This window comes from Puma concolor, chromosome B1 (assembly GCF_028749965.1).
Source record: "Puma concolor isolate L17-30 chromosome B1, mPumCon1.1.hap2, whole genome shotgun sequence".
Classification (NCBI taxonomy): domain Eukaryota; kingdom Metazoa; phylum Chordata; class Mammalia; order Carnivora; family Felidae; genus Puma; species Puma concolor.
The window spans coordinates 173,637,274-173,659,336 of NC_141670.1; the positions used below are offsets into that span (position 1 = coordinate 173,637,274).

At 42.6% G+C, this 22,063-nt stretch overlaps 1 protein-coding gene across 7 annotated transcripts in view; it reads left to right on the plus strand.

The window, feature by feature from the left end:
* The window catches only part of RBM47 (RNA binding motif protein 47), a 163,552-nt gene extending 145,804 nt beyond the window's left edge, over positions 1 to 17,748 (plus strand). For 6 of the 7 annotated variants that reach the window (XM_086705196.1, XM_086705194.1, XM_086705193.1 and 3 more), the window contains 4 exons: positions 4,486 to 5,642; positions 6,510 to 6,716; positions 9,582 to 9,781; positions 14,990 to 17,748. In XM_086705196.1, the coding sequence (XP_086561322.1) occupies positions 4,517 to 5,642; positions 6,510 to 6,716; positions 9,582 to 9,781; positions 14,990 to 15,229 (1,773 nt within the window). In that variant the 5' untranslated portion in view covers positions 4,486 to 4,516 and the 3' untranslated portion in view covers positions 15,230 to 17,748. The remainder of the gene's footprint in view (positions 1 to 4,485; positions 5,643 to 6,509; positions 6,717 to 9,581; positions 9,782 to 14,989) is intronic. The other variant, XM_086705191.1, reaches the window with a different exon arrangement.
* The last annotated feature ends 4,315 nt before the right edge of the window (positions 17,749 to 22,063 follow it).

Below are 22,063 nucleotides of genomic sequence, written 5' to 3' on the forward strand. Positions count from 1 at the left end.
CTTTTGTATCTCTAAGCCTTTGGTCTTGAAAATTCATTGAGCAGCACACCATATAATTTATTTAACTCTCTAGTATATCAGACATGAAGATAAGGAGAATGGAGTTTATAAACCGTAAGATTTTCTTGAATGTGTTAAACCTACTCATTGTACCATTTTTTTTAATGGCCTCTAGTGTGAAATCCCAATTTTATGGATCTTATTTTTGTCCTTTTTGTATCTCTGAGCTTTCTTACTTTCCAGGTTTGTTTTTTTTTAATTGTGGTAAAATATACACAACAAAATTAGCCATTTTAACTATTTTTAAGTATACAGGTCAGCGGCATTAAGTACATTCATATTGTTGTGTAACCATCACATTCATCCATCTCCAGAACTCTCGCATCATCCCTAACTGAAATTCCCTAAACACTAACGCTCCATTTTCCCTGTCCCCATCTCCCAGCAACCATGATTCTTCTTTCTATCTCTATGAATTTGCCTATTCTAGGTACTTCATGTAAGTGTAATCATACACTATTTGTCCTTTTGTATCTGGGTTCTTTTACTTCACCTAATGTCTTCCTGGTGCGTCCAAGTTGTAACATGTGTTAGAATTTCCTTCCTTTTTAAGGATGAATAGTATTCCACTCAGTATACATATCACATTTTGTTTGTCCTTTCATGCATCAATGGACATCTGAGTTGTTTCCACTTTTTGGCTACTGTGTGAATAATACTGTTGTGATCACTGGTGTACAAAGAGCTGTTTGAGTCCTTGTGTTCAGTTTTTTTGAGTATGTAACCAGTAACGGAATTGGTGGATCATATGACAATTCTATGTTTAAGCTTCTGAGGAAGTACCATGCTGTTTCCCCAGTAGCTGCACCATTTTACATTCCTACTAGCAATGCTGAAGTGTTCCGATTTCTTCACATTCTTGCTAATGCTTATTTTGTGTTTTGTTTTATTTTTATAATAGCCATGCTAGTAAGCATGAAGTAGTATCTCACTGTGGTTCTCATTTGTTTTTATGTCAATGTTTGTAGTTAGTGTAAAAGACAGTTTATTTATTAGGTACTACATTAATCAATGTCTGGTGCAAATTAGATGTGTGTGTGTGTCTGTGTGTATATGTGTGTATAGATGCATTTATTCCTTTCCTACCTCCAAAATTATGTGAGATGGCTTCCAGTGTCTGTGTGTTGTGTGTGTGTGTGTGTGTGTGTATAGGTGCATTTATTCCTTTCCTACCTCCAAAATTGTGAGATGGCTTCCAGAAACATGTAAACAAGAAGATGAATAATATAAATAGCTAAATTCATGACATTGAGAATATAGAAGACTAAAAAAAATGAAACTATAGCCAAAATTAGATAAACTTGATACTAGACTAGACTTGTCTAGTATCTTAGACAATTACTAAAATTGAAGTGACAGACTTAATCCTGAACTTCCTAGTGGCCAAAGAAAAAAGGGAAAGAGGGCCAGTAACATAATTCAGTTCTTCCAGATGATCAAAGCTTACGAAAAAAGACTTTCCTTGGCTCGCAGATGTAAGAAATAAGCTATAACTTTTAAAAGAAGTGATTTTTTTAAAAAAGAAGTAATTATATTACTGACACCAGCAGATTTCAGACTGAAAGCAAACAAAAATTTTGATAAAATTAATGGAGTTGCACCTGGAAATGACTCCCATAGCCTGACCACTACAAGACTTTTCTTGGTGTAAAATCATAATTTCAGAGTACAATTAGGAAAACACGAAGTTAACTCTGCCTATCTCAGCAGAGTGATGAGGTCTCTTCCTTTGGATTTTAGTTAATATTTTATGTAGTACAACATGTAAGATTTTGAATTGCCACTTACATGTTATATATGTCCTGGGGTTTCCTTTTCAAAGGCCACAAATTATAAATACATATGTATTTGTACAAATAGTTTCCTTAAGAATATATCCTTATGTTCCTTTTGGAAGGAAGGGAAGAGCTTCATGTTCAAATCTGATATTGAAATTTCTGCTTCAGTGTGAAACTATAGGAACGAATGTATCATTTTCAAGTTGATAACAAAAAAGACTTCATGATAAGTGGATATGTTATCAAACCAGTCTTAAGCAATTAAAGGGCAAAAGAAATAAAAAATAAGAATAGAAGCCATATGAAACAGATGTTTTTAAAGAACTGAGAAAGTGTCAAAATTACCCTAAAATGGAAAGAATTGGTCTGAGTTTTACCCAGAAGTTTGGATTAAAGACAACAATAACAATGGACATTTCTTGAACGTTTACAGTGTTCTAGGCACAGTTCAAAGTGCTTTGCTTGTATTAACTCACGTATTCCTCTAAACTTAGTACTAACCTCATTATTCCCATTTTATAAAAAGAGAAACTGAGGCATGGAGCAGCTAAATATCCTTGCTCCAGTTCATACAACTAGAAAGTGTTAGAGCTGGGATTTACACACAGTCACCCAGTCTGTCTCCCGTAGCCACTCCCTTACCCACTATACTGTACTGCCCCTTGATGTTATGGCAAATGAGCCAATGAAGAAATGTTTTAGCTGGCCAGCAAATAAACACCTCATATTTCTGTTGTATCCCTATAATTTCTTTTGATTTTTTTTTTCTTTCGAAGATCAAACTTACCTTAATTACTCTTGAAATTTCCCTTAATATTCTTGTATACAATTCCTATTGGTAAATTTTTTAAACTAATGCTCCTGATTCCAGTTGAATGATGAAACCTTATGCAGCTATTAAAAATTGTGTTTTTGCAAAGAGTGTTAAACATGTGGAGGAGGGGCGCCTAGGTGGCTCAGTTGGTTAAACATCTGACTCTTGATTTTGGCTCAGGTCATAGTCTCATGGTTCATGAGTTCAAGCCCTGAGTCGGGCTCTGCACTGACAGCACAAAGCCTGCTTGGCTTTCTTTCTCCCTCTCTCCCTCTCTCTCTGCCCCTCCCCTGCTCGTGCTCTCTCTCTCTCTCTCTCTCTCAAAATAAATAAACTTTTAAAAAAATGTGGGAGGGATGCTTATGAAGCAAAGCAGCGGTATGTAAATTTGTTGGAAGCCAAGTTCCACCCCCCACCCCCCAAAAAATAGAACTATTAAAAAAAAAAGATGGGCAAGTTCAATTGTGGCTATCATTGGGTAGGAATAATAGGAATGATTTCTTTTCCTCCTTTTCTTAATTTTCCACAAAATTTACCCGAATACTTTTATAGCCCAAAAAATGAAATAAACTTCATTTTTTAAAAGGCCAAGCAGAACCGTTCTTTACAAAAGCACAGTACAAAGCTCCTAATGATAATCCTATTGTATAATTTAAAATCATCTCCACAGAGCCCCGTGCTGTATAGGTAAAGGCGGCATGGTTTAGATTTGCACTATCATATGTGGCTATTTAATTTTAATTAAAATGAAATAAAATTTAAAACTCAGTTCAATAGTTACACTAGCCCCATTTTAAGTGCTCAGTAGCCAAAGTGGCTAGGGAACAGCTTTTCCATCCTCACAGAAAGTTCTATTGCACAGCACTGCTTTTGAAGACAGAACATGGAATCTGGAACCAAGTGACTTGGAATCCAGTCCTTCTGGGAGCTGACACTTGCTGTGTGAAATGGGCAATTTACTCAACCTCTCTGAGCCTATTTCCCCATAGACAAATTAGGAGTAATAATAATAATATCATTTTCCATGTAAGGAGATTAGGAAGGTCAAATAAGATAATGCATGTAACCGTTTTCCAAAAACTGCAGTGTGGTTTACCAGGTAGTAGCTGCTTCACAGACCACCCCCCCCCCCGCCCCACCCAGTTTGAACGTAATCCAGCTCTTTGTGGACTGATTCCAAATCCTACAATGGTTCCTACCAAGACTTTTGCCTAAATGACACCGTAAAATTCAGACTTACCAGCTCTTACCACAGTTCCTAGAACAAGTCCTTGGCAATGTGAATGTTCCATTTCTTTCTTGTAAAAAGCTTCAGATACACAGCTCTGTACCTATCTCTTATAATAACACCTCCTCAAAGTTTTCCTTAACGATGTAAGTACACTGCTCTACTTCTAACTGGAAAAGACTGTCTTAAAAAAAAAGAAAGCAAAGAGGCTTTGTCTACCAGATAAATGGGTTAAAATGCTATAACTAAAAGGAAATCAATCTGAGTCGACAGTGCAGGAATTGAGCAAAAGATGTTGCCATTTGCTGCAAGAAGATGAGGTTTTCACTAACAATTACAACAGGTTCTCTGTGCTTCAAAGCTGTTGGGGTACTGATTAAGCGGAAGTACTTGCTCATTCTGATTTTTTTTTTCCCCGAGTCACTTCTGGTTTTTCCTGCAAAACAACCTGACTAATTTAGCTTCTTAGAGCTGCTGTATTTATTCCCCATCTAACCACCTGCTAGTGAAGCGTGGGTCTCGTGTGTCTTACAGGAATGAAGTAGGCAAGTTTTGGCTCAACGCGGTGCAGACTCCACACTCACCCTCCCTTCTCCCTCCCGCAGGTCTCCTCCAGCCGTGGATGCCTTTGACATTATGACCGCAGAGGATTCCACCGCAGCCATGAGCAGCGACTCGGCCGCCGCGTCCTCGGCCAAGGTGCCCGAGGGCGTGGCCGGCGCGCCCAACGAGGCGGCGCTGCTGGCGCTGATGGAGCGCACGGGCTACAGCATGGTGCAGGAGAACGGGCAGCGCAAGTACGGCGGCCCGCCGCCCGGCTGGGAGGGCCCGCACCCGCAGCGCGGCTGCGAGGTCTTCGTGGGCAAGATCCCGCGAGACGTGTACGAGGACGAGCTGGTGCCCGTGTTCGAGGCGGTGGGCCGCATCTACGAGCTGCGCCTCATGATGGACTTCGACGGCAAGAACCGCGGCTACGCCTTCGTCATGTACTGCCACAAGAACGAGGCCAAGCGCGCCGTGCGCGAGCTCAACAACTACGAGATCCGCCCGGGCCGCCTGCTCGGCGTGTGCTGCAGCGTGGACAACTGCCGCCTCTTCATCGGTGGCATCCCCAAGATGAAGAAGCGCGAGGAGATCCTGGAGGAGATCGCCAAGGTCACCGAGGGCGTGCTGGACGTGATCGTCTACGCCAGCGCGGCCGACAAGATGAAGAACCGCGGCTTCGCCTTCGTCGAGTACGAGAGCCACCGCGCGGCCGCCATGGCGCGCCGCAAGCTCATGCCCGGCCGCATCCAGCTGTGGGGCCACCAGATCGCCGTGGACTGGGCCGAGCCCGAGATCGACGTGGACGAGGACGTGATGGAGACCGTGAAGATCCTCTACGTGCGCAACCTCATGATCGAGACCACTGAGGACACCATCAAGAAGAGCTTCGGCCAATTCAACCCGGGCTGCGTGGAGCGCGTCAAGAAGATCCGCGACTACGCCTTCGTGCACTTCGTCAGCCGGGAGGACGCCGTGCATGCCATGAACAACCTCAACGGCACTGAGCTGGAGGGCTCGTGCCTCGAGGTGACGCTGGCCAAGCCCGTGGACAAGGAGCAGTACTCCCGCTACCAGAAGGCGGCCAAGGGCGGCGGCGCGGCCGAGGCGGCGGTGCCGCAGCCCAGCTACGTGTACTCTTGCGACCCCTACACGCTGGCCTACTACGGCTACCCCTACAACGCGCTCATCGGGCCCAACAGAGACTACTTTGTGAAAGGTTAGTGGGGGCTGTACTGCTGGGGAGGCCCCCGACAGCCGTGTGGCCCTGGACAGAGTCAGGGGTGTTGTGGCTGTAGTTTGCTGGGCTGGTAGACAGGCTCCTCCCCCCACCGACCCACCCTCCTTTGGGTGTCACTTGTGGGTGTTTTTGTTTTTGTTTTTTTGCTGGCACTTAGAGTGTTCACTTCCACAGCATTTTGGGAAATGTGGGTCGTTCATGTGTATGGGGACGAGCGGTGAAATCACAGGGGCATAGAGGCACTTCTTGCATACTACCTTTCCAGGGTCTCCCCAATTTGGGGCTAGTCCACCTGTCTCTAGTTTAAAAGCTCCTTGTGAAATTAGATCTCTAGGATGTTGGCACACGAAGGACAATGTTGTGGTGGTGGTGACGTTTAAATTATTGGCTAGCATGTAATGAAACCAACCAAGCATTATACTGGGAAACCAATACCTAGGTTCTGGGTCCTGCTGTCATCAGATTAACTGGCTCTGTGACTTTAATCAGTCCCTTTCACCTCCCTAGGCCAGTTTTCTCACGCATAAAATGAGGAAGGTGAACTAGCAGATCCCCTTCCAGATCTGACTTCTTTCTATTCTGTGAATGTTTTCCTGTATTAAGTTGCACTTGCAGTCCTAGGAACTCATCGGCAAGTTCATCTCTTGCGTTGAGCAGGCATACTTTGGATGCAAATCTAGGATGGAGTAGCATGTTTGAAGCATCTTACCAGCTCATTGAAGAGCAAAGGTGTAACCACCTGCAACTTATGGCAAACAACTTAATGGCCAAGAACCTTGAGTTGAGATCTGCTTCCTGTGCGGTCACTGTTGGTTGCTCATCATTTTTTTGTGTTGTTATTATAAGCAGGCAGCGTAAGAGGCCGGGGTCGAGGTGCGGCTGGCAACAGAGCCCCAGGGCCCAGGGGTTCCTACCTCGGGGGATATTCGGCTGGCCGTGGTATATATAGCCGATATCATGAAGGGAAAGGAAAGCAGCAAGAAAAAGGATATGAACTTGTACCGAATTTGGAAATCTCTGCCGTCAATCCAGTTGCCATTAAACCTGGTACAGGTCAGTATGAACCAGAGATAGAATGCATCAGCCTAAACCCCCACCCTCTCTTTGAAGTGACTCCAGGCTTTCCTTGGGCTCTTTCATGGCACAAGGGTTCCTTTTCTCATAGGCAGCCAGAGATTAGGCAAGAGTGTGGCCTCCTGAGCCTTCTTAATGTGGGACTTAAGGGGATGGTCTAGCTCTGACCATGTTCAAATCAAACTTCACAGTAGTGGGTTTTTCAAATGGGTGCCACTTAGTCACTAGGCTTATTCTCAGTCTGTGACCCAGTAGGCAGAGTTGGAGTGGTGGGGAGGGACAGAGGAAGAAAATGGAAGATTAGGAGATTCTTCTGTATCTTTTACCAGCTCAAACCGTCTTTTTCTTACTCAGGCCTATTGCTCCACTAGCTGTAAGAAAGCCAGAGGATACAGCTTATTGCCAGTTCTGAGAGTTGGTGGGAAGGGTAGGAAATCCCCCTTTGGGAGCAAAAAACACAACTTGTCCCTTGTCATGGTTTTATAACCAACCAGAATACCTGGGAACAAGGCAGTGGTGAAAGTTTTTGCAGCTGCTAATTTCCTGGATTTTCACTTCCAGCATTCATCTCCCCCTCTTGCTGGATCAATAGATTGCAGGTAGGGACACTCAAGTAATTCAAGCCAGAGACCTTGAACTTTGCTTTCACCTCCAGGCCCTACAAACCACTCTGCCAGTGTTATTAGTGCCCATCGGTCATCTGGCATGAGTCAGATCTTTCTGATCCTCACTTCTAAGGAATTCCATTGTGAGAGCATCATAGCACCAACTCCCTATTAGCACACACCACACAAACATCCACACATAAGGCAAATTCATTCATGGAGAGTCAGAGCCATCCTCCTCCAGCTCTCTTCCTGGCTTCGTGGAGGGTAGACTGAAGAGCGCTTTAAGAGAATCCTCACTTTGAAGCCCAGCTCCTCTTGATTTTCTTCTGGTTGAGGACTGTACCTTCCACCCCCTAGCTAAAAGAGAGTCAACAAATCTGCATTTGGGGCATAGGTTGGGGCATTTGGGGCACTGCCACATAAGGCTTAGAATGCATTTTCCCAGCAGAGCTTCCTTTTGAAATAGTCCAGGGATAATTTTTTTGCCTAGGAAAAAAATGTTGCAGATTCCGCAGTCAAATGACTCCTTAGTCTGGATTTCCTTACAAATGCCATTGACACTATAAGCAATGTAAAACTGATCCCATAGCTCTCTGTAATGCCATAAAACAGAGCCTGGATACGATAGTTGTCACTTCTACTTGTTGGAAACAGGACTCCTGTTGGCAAGTTGCTACAGCTTAAGATTTAACTGGAGAAACGAACTCTTAAACCGATTTTAAGCGTATAGTCGTGTCCTACAGCCTGAGGTGGAAATTCCTGTGAGTGGACAGCCTAAACAATCCAGAATTACTTAGTACAACCCCAGTGTAGCTTAAACTCATAATCACCTCTGGTCCCCATCTTCTGGGCTCTCTTTCTGATTCATCCAGAAAATGAGAACTTTATATTTTAGGAGAAGCATCAGGGCAATGGTGAAGTATCTGGCCACAAGACCATATGATTGAAAGATTTCATTAAGGTTTTAGATGTATTATATTGAAAGGCCACACTGTTGTTTAGCCTGCAATCATTTGTCTCTGTACCTTATTTCAGATCAGTTTGCGTTAGAGTAAATATGCTTACGGTTGTAGGAAAAACATAAATGAAAGCATACTTTGTGTATGTATTTTATATTCTTGCTTACCCTTCAACACACACACACACACACACACACACACACACCACATACTTACAGGAACTCCCCCAAAACCAGGGCTAATATTTTTTCCTTCTTACTTCTCTTTATCATACGTTGGCATTCAGTAACTGCTGTCTGTTTGAGCCCCTGCTTAAAATAGAGTCCTTTGGACTTTCCTCACAGAAACACATCTTCGAAGTGCTCATCATAAAAGCAGTCACTCACTGCTTCACTACTATGAGCAGACATTAGCGAATGAGGGAATTTGCCATTTTTTTATTATGTGTTTTTCCTTGAATCAGTAATGCTGAAATCTGAAATAACAGAGTAAAGTGTACACAGACCTCTGAGTTCTCAGAAGGAAACCCTCTCCAGCGCCTGCTTCTTAAAATGTGAAAATGAGGGGCACCTGTGTGGCTCAGTCGGTTAAGCGTCTGCCTCTTGATTTCGGTTCAGGTCACTATCCCACATCATAGTGTGTAAATTCAAGCCCCACATTGGGCTCTGCGCTGACAGTACAGAGCCTCTTTGGTATTCCTTTCTTGCTCGCTGTCTCTGCCCTCCTCCCCTGCTCATTCTCTCTCTCTCTCTCTCTCTCTCTCTCTCTCTCTCAAAATAAATTAGAAAAAATTTTTTTTTTAAATGTGCAAGTGAAAGGGTGGCAGGTCTGGTAATGAGCGAGGTGAGTGATGAGGACCAACAGGCTCACTCTCCCATGCTGGAGGGCCTCTGCGATCACGTCTTGCCTTGAACCTGCTGTCTCAGTCAGAAGGCCCTTTCCTTTGCTGGACATTAAGAGTAAGATTCAAAATGAGATTTGTCTGTAGAAACGGTAGGAAAAATGTTGGTGCAGAACCCAACTCTGGACTCCCCTTGCGTGAGCATCTGTTGGGAGACCCCTCCGTACACATGTGGATCCTTTTGCAAGATGAACAGGGGGCCTGCCTGCCAGCAACCCTTTCTTCCTCTTGGGTAGCACCTTGTTACCTGTACTGAGAGACAACATTAATTGGCAAGGGAGGCCCGTGACCACTAAACTTGGTTTTGAAAAATACCAAGAAAGTGACACATCTTTCTCGGGACTTTCAAGCCGTGTGCATTTCCTTTCTCTTACAGTGGCCATCCCTGCCATTGGGGCCCAGTATTCCGTATTTCAGGCCGCCCCAGCCCCTAAAATAATTGAAGATGGCAAAATCCACACAATGGAGCACATGATCAGCCCCATCGCGGTGCAGCCAGACCCAGCCAGCGCCGCAGCTGCTGCCGCCGCCGCCGCCGCCGTCATTCCTGCTGTGTCAACGCCGCCACCTTTCCAGGTAGAGCCCTTGCTGTGATCATTGTCATTTGTGTGTGAGGCCTCTGTTAATCACAGATTCACTGACGATTCAGCAGGAGAGTTTGCTGTGTGCCGAGCTCTCCGATGAAGTATGGGATTGGGTGAAGAAAAAATGTTTACTGTAAATCATGACAGGACGGAAAAGTTTGAAAGAATAATTATACTACCCTAATATTATCACTGTATTAAAGATGGGAGGCAGGGTGCAGAAATGACACGTGTAATTCTTCACGGTGTCATAATATTGTGCATATAATATTACGCATTCAATATTGTGCATTCAATATTACGATGCTGGATAATTTTTAATTCATGTTCTTACTGTTAAGGGGCTGACTTGCAAAGCCCAGGGAGATCGCTCACATTTTCACTTGCCAAATTGCAGTTCAGTGATGATTTTTTAAGTTCTCTCTCCCTGCCCTTCCCCCCATAGTCCCCCTTCTGCTGGGTATGAATATTTACACCTATGTATCCACACACAGGTGTGTAAGTGTGTGTGCATGGAGAGAGAAATATCTGTGGAGGGGCACCTGGGTGGCTCAGTCGGTTAAGTGTCCGACTCTTGATTTTAGCTCAGGTCATGATCTGGTTCATGGGTTCAAGCCCTGCATTGGGTTCCTCGCTGGCAGCGTGGAGCCTGCTTGGGATATTCTCTCTGTCTCTGTCTCTCTGTCTCAAAATAAATAAATAAGCTTAAAAATATATATATCTGTAGAAATGTAGATATATAATAATTTTACAGGGGCACCTGGGTGGCTCAGTCAGTTAAGCGTCTGACTTCGGCTCAGGTCACAGTCTCGCAGTTCATGAGTTCAAGCCCCAATTCGGGCTCTGTACTGACAGCTCAGAGCCTGGAGCCTGCTTTGGATTCTGTCTCCCTCTGTCTCTGCCCCTCCCACTCATTCTCTGTCTCTCTCAAAAATAAATTAAAATATTTTTAAAAATAATAATAAAAAAACAAAACTTTGCAAAATCCACCCTTAATCCTCTTCTCCAACCTGATCCAGCTCTCCCCATTCCTCCTCCCTGTCCTGTCTTCCTATTTCAGCCTCCTTCCCCACCTTTGCTCGTAGCTTCTCTTCTCTGTGGTCTTTTCAGCCCCGAGTCTTCTGTAGAATCTTTCCCAACCACCTAGGCTTGGAAATCATCTCTCCTGTGTCTCTCATTACCCACATTGTTACTTGGCATATGACCGCCAGTATGTTCTGTCTCCCCAACTGATGAAGCTCCTCTAGACCACGAGCTACATCTTACATTTCTTTTTGTCTTCAGTGCATAGCACTTAGAGAATACCTATAGGTGATAATGTCATTCATCCAAAACAATAACAACAAAAACATCGTGTTAAAGCTACTTTTTGTGAGGCAGTGAATCTCAAATACCTTATCATTCCACAAGCACATATACTCAGACCTAGGGTCCCTTACCTAACTGGATAAGCATTATCCAGGGAGTATGTTTAAAAAGCAGATTCTTAGGAGCACCTGGGTCACTCAGTCGGTTAAGCATCCGACTCTTGGTTTTGACTCAAGTCGTGATCTCATAGTTCAAGGGAGTAAGCCCTGCATCAGGCTCAGTGCTGTGAGTGCAAGATTCTCTGCTTGGGATTCTCTCTCTCCCTCTTTCCCTGCTCCTCCCTTGCTCGGGAGTGTGTGCAAACTCTCTCTTGTGCTCCAAATAAATAAATAAACTTAAAAACAAAAAACAGATTTCTTAGACTCAAACCCTGGAAGATACCCAATGAGCAGAACTGGGCTGGAGTTCTAGAATCCGTGTTTTGTATAGGCTTCTCAGCAATGCTGAAATAGAGCCATGCTTGTGAGCCACTGCACTATGGTGCTATATATTTGCTTTTGCCCTCTCTGTGCACCATTCTGGGCTGTGTTATTCAGAAAGGGTCACTCCAGCTGAAATTTATTCATTTACCAATGTATCATCAAGTAGTCGTCTAGTCTGGACTAACTAAAGCCAAGAAAAGGAATAGGTTGTAAATGACTCATACTGTAAGATGGCAGCTAAATGTAGCTACTTTTTGTGAACTCACTATAAATATCTAGAGTAACCTACAAACGACACTTAGTGGAATTCTGGTCATTTCTAATTTCTCGTCACTAAGAAACTCGTGAACTTTTGTCCGTGGTGCATAGTGTCCCAAATTCCCAGTTCTTGGACTCATGCTCTAGATCACAGGCTGTTTCTGTGTTTTATCGGTCTGCACTGAATGTCGCCATCAGGGTCTTTGTTCAAAGTCTTTGCTTATGACTTGGTTCAGTGTACAGTTGTTATCCGTTGATCCCAGGGCAGATTTTTTCCTTCCTTCAACATATCGTGCAAATTGCTTGTAGCTACTTACTTGTGAACCGCAGGAATAACTTCTTTGAGTGTGTGTGCTTCTTGGTGCTCACCCACTGATCTACGTACTCGGGGACCTCCCTCTGAGTTCGTTGACCTGGGTTCTCAAAATGTTCAGCTCTCTGCCTCGCCCGTATTCTCTGCCAAGTTGCAGCAGAGGAAGGAGCGTTTTAAGCACTACTGATTGGTGAATAGAACACCTTTCTGAGTGGAGCCACACTAGAAATCAGTTCCCAGCATTACTTCCAGAACCTTCCCGTGGAACACTTTCATTCATACTCCTCTGTCTTGCACGTGCTTAGGGATGTTCCTGTTTAGCCATTTTATATCCTAAATTTCATATAGCCTTTATAAGTAATTTTTTTTCAACGTTTTTTTTTTTTTTTTTTTTGGGACAGAGAGAGACAGAGCATGAACGGGGGAGGGGCAGAGAGAGAGGGAGACACAGAATTGGAAACAGGCTCCAGGCTCCAAGCCATCAGCCCAGAGCCTGACGCGGGGCTCGAACTCACGGACCGCGAGATCGTGACCTGGCTGAAGTCGGACGCTTAACCGACTGCGCCACCCAGGCGCCCCATAGCCTTTATAAGTAATTTAAAAAAATGTTTGCTGGCATAGACAGTCACTTTTTCAAATTTATTTCTCAAAGTGTCCCCAGTCTTCAGAAATCTTTGGGATAAGTAGAACAAGGATAACCGTTCCTCTTGATGGGGCCTTTTCCTCTCTTTCCCCATCCCCAACATCCGCTGCTCACCCCAGCCACACCCAGGTGTTGGGGACTGGATGGTAGTACATGAAAATGTATCTCTCGGATTTCTCCCTCCCTACAATTGTGTCCCTTTGTCACTAAATAAACGTCCATATGTTTGTAAAAACTTGCTTGTGTCTTGCTGCAAACCACAGGCTTCCCAATTCTGAAGTTTCTGTCTGTGGTTATGAAGCAATGCCAGTGAGGTAGTCATTGTTAACATGTTGTAGGAGACCAGATAATACGGGGCTAAAAGTGCTGGCTCCAGAGTCCTACATTCCATTGCTTAAAAGCTGTGTCACCTTGTGCAAGTCATTTAACACATCCTCTCTGTATAGTCACAGTACCAGCTTCATTGGTGGTTGTGATGATTCCATAACATCATACAAATAAGGTACTTAGAATAGTGCCTAGCATACCGTAGTCTCTCAGTTATTATTATCATTGGTATAATTATCATTTTGGTTACAGTTGACAAAATGGCTCTCAGATGGTGAATTTCCTTTGAACATAATGTTGCGACTCTCATTTGGAGATTTTGTAAAGGAAAGATAACTAATTCCCTTATGGAAATCCAGGAAGAGAGAATTTTTAAAATAGAATCTTCCATTTCATCTCTCCTGAATTGTTTATTTTGAAGATGCACTAAAACATACAGGCCATAGCAGCATTGACTCCAGGGCGTTCTCAGGAACATAAGGGACACTAGATATTTCATTAAATGTGTGTTTTATTTGACCACAAATCCCCTTTTCCATAAAGCATCTCGCAGAACTAGCTTGATAGCAAACCCTTTGGGAAATACTGAACCACAGTCTTCACTCTCTACCCCTGTCTGTTGTGAAAATAATGTGTTACACTTCCAAGTAGAGAGGAGCAGGTAGCAGGGGCTTTTATAGAGCTAGTGGTGGCATCGGCAGTGAGGCGGCTTTAGTTAGCTTGCCTTTCCCCACTTCTTCCTGTGGAAACTCCTCCTTATCATTCAGAACCCAGCTCAAGTGTCTCTACTTCTGGGATGCTTTCTCCAACTTCCCAAGTTCCTCAGTTCCTTTTCTACAATTCTTCCACAATTACTTGGATACAGTTGGCCCTTGAACAACACAAAGGTTGGGTCTGCCAACCCCCCACGCAGTTGCAAATCCATAATTGGCTCTTGATTCCGCAAAATCACTACTACTGGCAGGCTAATGCTTGACCAGAAGGCTTACTGATAACATAAACATATGTGTCAGTAAAACACATATTGTGTATGTTACATGTATTATGTTCTATATTCTCACAATAAAGTAAGCTAAAGAAAAGAAAATATTATTAAGAAAATCATAGGGACGAGAAAATGCATTTACAGTACTGTGCTGAATATATTGGAAAAAATCCACATATAAGTGGACCCACTCAGTTCAAACCCATGTCATTCAAGGGTCAACTGTATATATAGTGGTGTCATATCTTAGGTTGAAACCATCAGTAGCATTTGCTGAAAATTGTAGAGGGTTGCAGGTTTTTTTGTTTTTTTGTTTTTTGTTTTTTTAGGTCACAGCTTAAAAAGCTGCCCCTTCGGAGATCTATATACTTGGTTCCATAACATTGTCACAGTCTGTTTTCCTCTCTGTTTTTGAAGCATCTTGTTCCTTCAGTTAAATTAGAGTTGAAGCAGCTGGTATATACTTTAGGGAAAATATTTTTAATTACAACGAGATCATCTGAGCAAAGGGTAGATTACTCAACTCCCTTTGCTAGCCTGCTCGTGCTGATTGAGAGGGATGGCAGGTAGAAGATTCCAGACTATTTAACTTGTAGCTCTACAGTTCTGTCACTTTGACCAGTCGAATTTGGATGCGCCTGGAGGATGAATTTCCAGCTTACCTTATGGCTCTTTCCACCTTCCCTTACAGCAGTTATGTGCTTTACCCCTCTGCCCCCCTCCCCCAACTCCACCCTGAGAATGAAAACCTTCGCTTTTATCTCCTCCTACCCCCAACCCCCGGGAACCGAAAGAACGAACGGAGCCTTGGAAGGAATGGGTGACTAAATGGAACAGGCACCTACGCGCAGTCAGTGAGGATCCTTTCTGTCTCTCCTCCTCAGGGCCGCCCGATAACTCCAGTGTATACAGTGGCTCCAAACGTTCAGAGAATTCCCACTGCTGGGATCTACGGGGCCAGTTACGTTCCGTTTGCTGCTCCAGCCACGGCCACGATCGCCACACTACAGAAGAACGCGGCTGCCGCTGCCGCCGTCTATGGAGGATATGCGGGCTACATACCTCAGGCCTTCCCCGCCGCTGCTATCCAGGTGCCCATCCACGACGTCTACCAGACATACTGACACTGGTGAGGAGAGTGGAGACAGACCACGAACTACCCCTGAAGGAACACTTTACTATTTATGAAGAAAGAACGTGCAGGATTAGCACACCTATGAAAGTGAAGAATGTTATCAAATGTCATACTGAAATATTTTATATTCATGATGAAGTTTTCACTAGTTTTTTTTTAAGACTATTTGCAATTTAGCAGCCTGTGTTCATACATTTCTAAGAGACTTGCAATGGTTCGTGCCTTAATACCATCTCTGAAAAATTTGTACGCTGTAGTACATTTGTATAGAGGTTTTTGTTTTTTGTATTTTTAAGGATATATTTTCAGTATGAAGGTTATTTTCTTAACTTCTGCACTCCAGAGATTTCTATTTTGTAGTACCTTCAATAATATATCAACTATATATTGAAAAGCACACTTGAGCAGCTAGGGAACTATTTTGAAAAATATATTCAATATTTAAAGATACAAACAATAGTGCTTTAAAATACTACATAAAATGTTATTTTAAAAGTTATACTGGAAAGTGCAATTTTAAAGTGAGTAAAATCTCTATTTTAGCTGGCATTAAGGGTTGACGGTGTTAACATCTGTTCTCTATGACAGTTCTTTTTTTTTTTTTTAAGGAATTAAACACTCGATCTCTCCTTAAGCCCATGTCGAAAAGACTTGTCACATATCTGAGTCCAAACACTGGAAAGCTCTCACCTGCCACCATCACCCTGGACCCTGTTCATTCTCCATTTGTCTTTCCCTCCCCACACCCCTACTCCTTCTTCCTCCTTTCCCCAGCCCCACCTGTGAGTCTGGCAAGTCTAGGGCAAAAGGAATTACTCTGATAGAGAGAACATTGATGGCTTTTATACTTCTTCCTGGGTTTTTGTCAGGGGTGGGGGGTGTCTTGTTGTGGGTTTTTTTGTTCTGTTTTGGTTGGGAAGGTACTTCCAATAGCAGAGTATGCATAAGCACAAGGTTTTCATAGTTTCCATAAGACATCTTTGCATAGCTATTTAATTGTCTTCTATAAAACCTTAATTCTTTTTCTAATGCTTTTATTTTATTCATTTGTTGAAGTATGAGTTTGTAGAGACAGTGAATGTCATTGTAGACAAGGCCCCCAAAGACTCTAGTCACAGAAAGTTAATGCTTCTAGTTGCTTTTATCATGTTTCAGTGCGAAACGTCTTGGGCGGCAAGGGTGTTGGAAATATGTTTATTGAGCAGGGCTTTCCTCCGTAGCTGCGCACATGGCAGGTGTACTGAATGGGGACCTACACACCCAGGAGGAGGAGGAGGAGAGACCTGGAGGAGTTAAAAGATAGTTTGTAAATAATCTCCTAATGCTGGCTTTTAGTTGTTTCATGTTGCAGAAGTTCATGGTGTATAGTTTAATGCAAAACGAAACCATTTTATTTCAATGTTATTAAAAATTGTTGTTTTATTAGGAAGTAAATGTATTGTTGCAGTGTTGTGCCTGTTTCAAGGCTTGTGTTTATCAGAGTGAATGTAAAATACAGTAAAATGTTAAGATTGTCATCTGCTTTAGGAAATACATCAACTTGGAACTTTTTTTAAAGGCTCCATCAAGGAATTGAGGTGTGCAATAGGTAGCAAGTACACAGTTGTGTTTTTATGTCACATTAGAGATGTGTAAAATCTTTCCACTCAATTTTTGCTGATGGCTGAATTCGTATTTATGGATTAATAATAAGATCATGCCTTTAGCAACTATTGCAGTTTTGTTTTCAGTTTTAAATTAAGACATTCCCAAATGCCTCTTTCCCCCCTCATTTTAGGGTGGGATGAATTTTTTATATATAAGCAATATTTATTTAACTATTCTGTAAAATTATTGAGTGCCTGCAAAGGCCTTTAAACATTTCTAACATTTATTTCCCACCATTCTTGAATGACATAAATAATTGTGCAATGTTCCTGATGATGTACCCAGCAAGCTGCATCCAAACTCAAATCTGTTGGAATGAGTAATCCAACAAAATGCAATTTGGATCAGATCCTCATCCCTTGACTTTGTGTGAAAGAAGTACTGTCCTTCCAATGAAGAACTGTCACAGAGGTTCACTGGATGAGACTCTGACCCAGCGGTCTTACTGTATTTTACATATGCCTGTAAATTATTTGAAAAAAAAAAAAAAAAAAAAAGTAATAAGAAAAGAAAAAAAATTGATATCTTAACATTGCAACTACCAAACTACCTTAAAAACAAATGTTGGTGAGCCTCCTATCTGGTCTGTCTGTTTCTGTTTCAAAACCATTTCAGATACACTACTGAGGTAAGTTTATAACTTGAAATGTGAACTTTTTTTTTTTTTTTTAGGGTTAAGAACAAACTATATAAATGTTTAAAAAAAAAAGCTTTAGTGTTCTCTGTTTCAAACATGCTAGCAATTTAGGTGTTATCTTTAGTTGCTTTGTATTTGAAAAGCTTTTAAATTTATTTAGATCTTGCTCCATATACAATACATTCTTAGGATGTATGTAGTAAATAAAGCTTTCTTTAAAGCAATTTCCAGGCCTTATTTTAAATTGTGTTTTCTTTATACTGATTTTTTCCTAACAAGATCAGAAAGAGCTTTACAGTGTAGAAGGAAGCAATTGGTTTAGTATTTTGAGCTGGAGGCAAGTTACTGTCCTGTCTTTGCCTTGGAATTACCATCAAAGATGGGTTACATAGTAAAAATGGTGAATTATCAATATTTTCAAACTTGGGCTTAGGTGATTGAAGGTTAAGCACCCAAATTCTGCTCAACATCTAGACTGGAATAGGATTTGGCAACGCCTGTCACTGCTGTCAGTACTGAAGTTTATGATCCCAAGAGCTTTACACTCAGACCTCTAAATGGAGGCAACGTTGGGTTTGTCCGGTGGTCTTGTGAAAGCGCTGGATGACCTGAATGTCCGTCACTGCACTGGAAACCAAAGTCTTGTGTTCCTCATTTTCACAGCGCACAGCAAGGTTAGCAGAACACTTCCTTCCCTTTTCTCTGGAGAGCATCACTAACTTCAGACAATATCCATCAGCAGAGCCAATCAAATGATTCAAGGGAAAGTGATGGGCTGCCAATGGAAATACTTTTAAAATTTTCCCCACGTGGCTTTGCCATTGATCAAGAATTTTACCGTCTTCGTCTTGAGCAGTCTGGGTTGTGGCGTCACTTCCCACCTTTCTTGAAACAGTAACTTCTTGCTTTCTCTTAAAAAGATAAAGGCCTTTTTTAGACGCAAGAGGGGCCAGGAGACTTACCAAGATGACAGATCATTAGGCAATATTTTCAAGGATCTGCTGATTCCTTTTCTAAGAGAAGAGTACAGATGTCCTTAAAACTGCAGAATCACAGAGTTTGATCTCATTAGAAAAAGAACAATTGTACAAAATAGGTATTATACCGCCACTAGGTGCCAGGGTCTGTTGTAGGTGCTACAAGCATGAACAAACCCACAAAATCTTGCACAAGTAGAGCTTGCATTCTGGTGGGAGAACACAGTTTGAGCAGATAAACAACATGTTGGGTAGGGACAAATGCTATGATTACGTGACTCGTTAGGCTCTTTGGCTCTCATAATCTCGGGTCAACCTCACAATAGCTCAGTGAAGTAGGCAGGTCAGGCAATGTGACTGGCCAAGCTCATGTGGGCTGGTAAAAACCTGGACTGAAATCTGCGGTCAGATCCCAAGTCTCAGGTTTTTTCTAATAGCACACTGACCCTGGAAATGGGTAAAAACAGTCATCCAGCGACCTCCTTCAGAGCCTAGAATAAGAAAAGAAAAGCTTTTCTACAAGTGCAGTTTTTGGTTGGGTTCTAGTATGTTTCCCTATGCGACCTCTTTCCTCGGATGGGGACGAGAAAGCAGAATGGCTGAAAATGCCTATTCTCAGCCTGGAAGACCTAGTGTCTCTAAGTGGAGCTGCTAGAAATATGCACGCTGGGAGGTTTAAGGAATTCTATCTGCAAGGCTGTCCCAGAGATGATAGAGAAGGCTAAAGAACTGTCATGGGAAGTCGCCTATACCCTTCCGATTCTTCACTAGGTAGGTGCCATTTTTTTATTCTAAAAAAACATCTGTCATGACAACATACATAGGTATTATTTAGTTGAAAGAATAGTTAGAAAACAAAGTTCTGGTTTTTCTTTTCTAGTGAAGGAAAACCCCATGACAGTCCAATGTTCATTGGATGCTGTTACTGGCACACACTGTGCTGGGTGTGTTTCGTTAGCTATAACTGACCTTACTGGCTTACCAAACTCTGTCTTAAGGATATTAGGGTGCTTGACTATTTAACAGAAATGTATAGTATATTACCTCAGTTATTATGTGATAGTATCTTTGTTATAAAGCCTTCTGGGCACTCGGCTTCTCTCAGAGTTAAAACACGAAATGTGACATTTTGGCATGGCTGTTTTGATGAAATGACATTTTGACCTCATGACCCTTAAAAAAAAAAAAATACATCTTCAGCCTTTAAAAAAACTACTAGGTAGGATGATACAGATGTATTCACTTTATGCCTACCCTACCACTTTCTTCACACATTACCCATCTCTGACCACCCAAGGTCAAGGGCATGATTAGGTTTAAATACAAAATGAGGCTCAGGAGACATCCACAAAGTGTTTTGCTTCAATTCCAAGCTCTAAGCTGTTGGACTGGATACAGCCTTTTCTTTCCCCTCATTTCCCTCTTTAGTCATCCCTTTCTAGATATAGTATTCCCCTGTTTCCTAACTTCTCACGCCAATATACCTGGAAAAAAATTTGCCCAAAGACTTACCTCTGTGGACAAGCACTGTGACCTAGTGGAACAAGGCTGGGTTTGTAGTCCACATGCCTGGGGGGTAAAACACCAGCTTTGCTACTGACCAGACATGTGATTTTGGAACAGACGCCTCACCTCTCTGAGCTCCAGTTTCTTAATTGTAAAATAGAAATAACAATCCTGACTTCACAAGGTTATTGTGAAAATCAGATGAATTAATGAATCTAAAAAAGCCTGGTATGTTGTAGGCACTCAAGAAACAGATTTCCTTTCTCTTCCCCTGTAGTGTGAATGCATTCTGCTACATTAACTCTTTTAAGCCTTTCCATTTTACCCCTTTTTATTCCTTTTGTTTCCATTTGTTCAGTAAACATTTATCGAATGCCAACTCGAGGCACTGGAGAGACAACAATCAACAAAATGGACCCTCTCTGCTCTCTAGAAACTCCCAGGTGTGATAGGACAGTGTTGCAAGTGCTCTGAAATGGGAGGTGGCAGCCACGCAGGCTTGTGCAGGGGGTTAAGGAGGATTTGGGGAACAAAGTGGCTTCTGAGCAAAGATCTACAGAATGAGTAGGGATTAAGGCAGATAAGCAGAGAAAAGAGGGAATAGGAGGTGGCCAAGTCCAGAAGAAAAACCTTGGAATAGTCAGGGACCTGGAATAAGCTGTCTCAGAGAGAGAGAAAGGGTGTGAAGAAACTCAACCATAGTTCCGTTCAACATTAAACATGGTTCATGGACCTGTGCTAACTGTAGAAGGAAGAGATTTGGTCCCTATAACAAGGAAGTGGGAAGAGCTGTAAATCATTCTTCCTTAGGACTTTGAATTCCAGAAAATGGTGGAGACCTGCTTTTATCAAACTACAGAAACTGAGGGCTTTCTTTCAATCAACAGGATGGTGCATTTGAGCACTCCCCCTAGTGGGCAACTCCCACCTTTCTGTCTTCGTTGCCCCAAGTGATGCCCATCAACCTTGATCTCGTGGGGGAGAGTTTGTAGGGACACCCAAGGCTCTTAGGGTTCTCCACCCTTTCCTTCCTTAGATCCAGTTTCCAGCCTCTGGAACCTTCCTTTTCTCTCGGAGATCATACTGCAGCTGTATGTGCTGGCCAGATGTCCCCACTCTCCCTCTGGAAGCCCTACAGATGCAGGGCTTCTCAGCAAAGATGAGGGAGGCCTATAGTCCTCCAGATAACTGAGGGCACAGTATGGTTCCAAGTAAAATCTTCAGAGACTCACTGGCTTTCTCAATGGGATTATATTTCCCTGTGACTCCATTCCACACAATTATACTCACAATCAAATGCAACACCAAACCCTGCATTTGCAAGAAATATGACCTTTCCTGAGCTAATTTTTAGCCATCCTTTTTTCTTGGCTTGCTCTACTTTGTTTATCAAAAATCTTCGTTAATGATTAACTAACCACGAGGTTTAAATAGGCCTTAGTCATTCTGAGGCAGGTAAGACAAGTTGCTAAAGCCCAGTTGTTTCTGAGATGACCTTGCTGGGGGCGCTGGGTCAAGACATTTTGAGCTTACAGTATTATGATAACACTAGGCTATGGCAGTGTTTTTGTGGGGATTTTTCCTCTCTGTTTTCAGGACTTCTATTCTAAACGGTGGTGCCACCAGGAAATGGTATTTCTATCAGCCCGGCCAGCTTCACCACAACCCTGATTCAAATATGGCCGCTTGACATTTTCTCAATCTTCCACAAAGTGCTAAGCAAACTCAGCTCCTGACAGGCCCCTAATCTCTTCTTTACAAATAAGATGCTCACCTAAGAGGAGAAATTCTGGAAGTGTGACCGAGTCTAACTGTGTGCTGTAGTATTTCTAGAAGGAAGCATTCAAAATATTAGAGACAATAGCGAAAAGAATCTATTTAGCATAATTTCCTGACACCTAAGTGTGAATATTCCCTGACCTCATCTTATTCCCTATTTTTCTTAGCTTAGGAATAATGTTAAAGCCTTAGAGGGTGATCACTCAGCAGGAGATAAGAATAATGGCTAACAGTAACTTATTCTATGCTGATTGAATACTTATTACGTGTCAAGTTG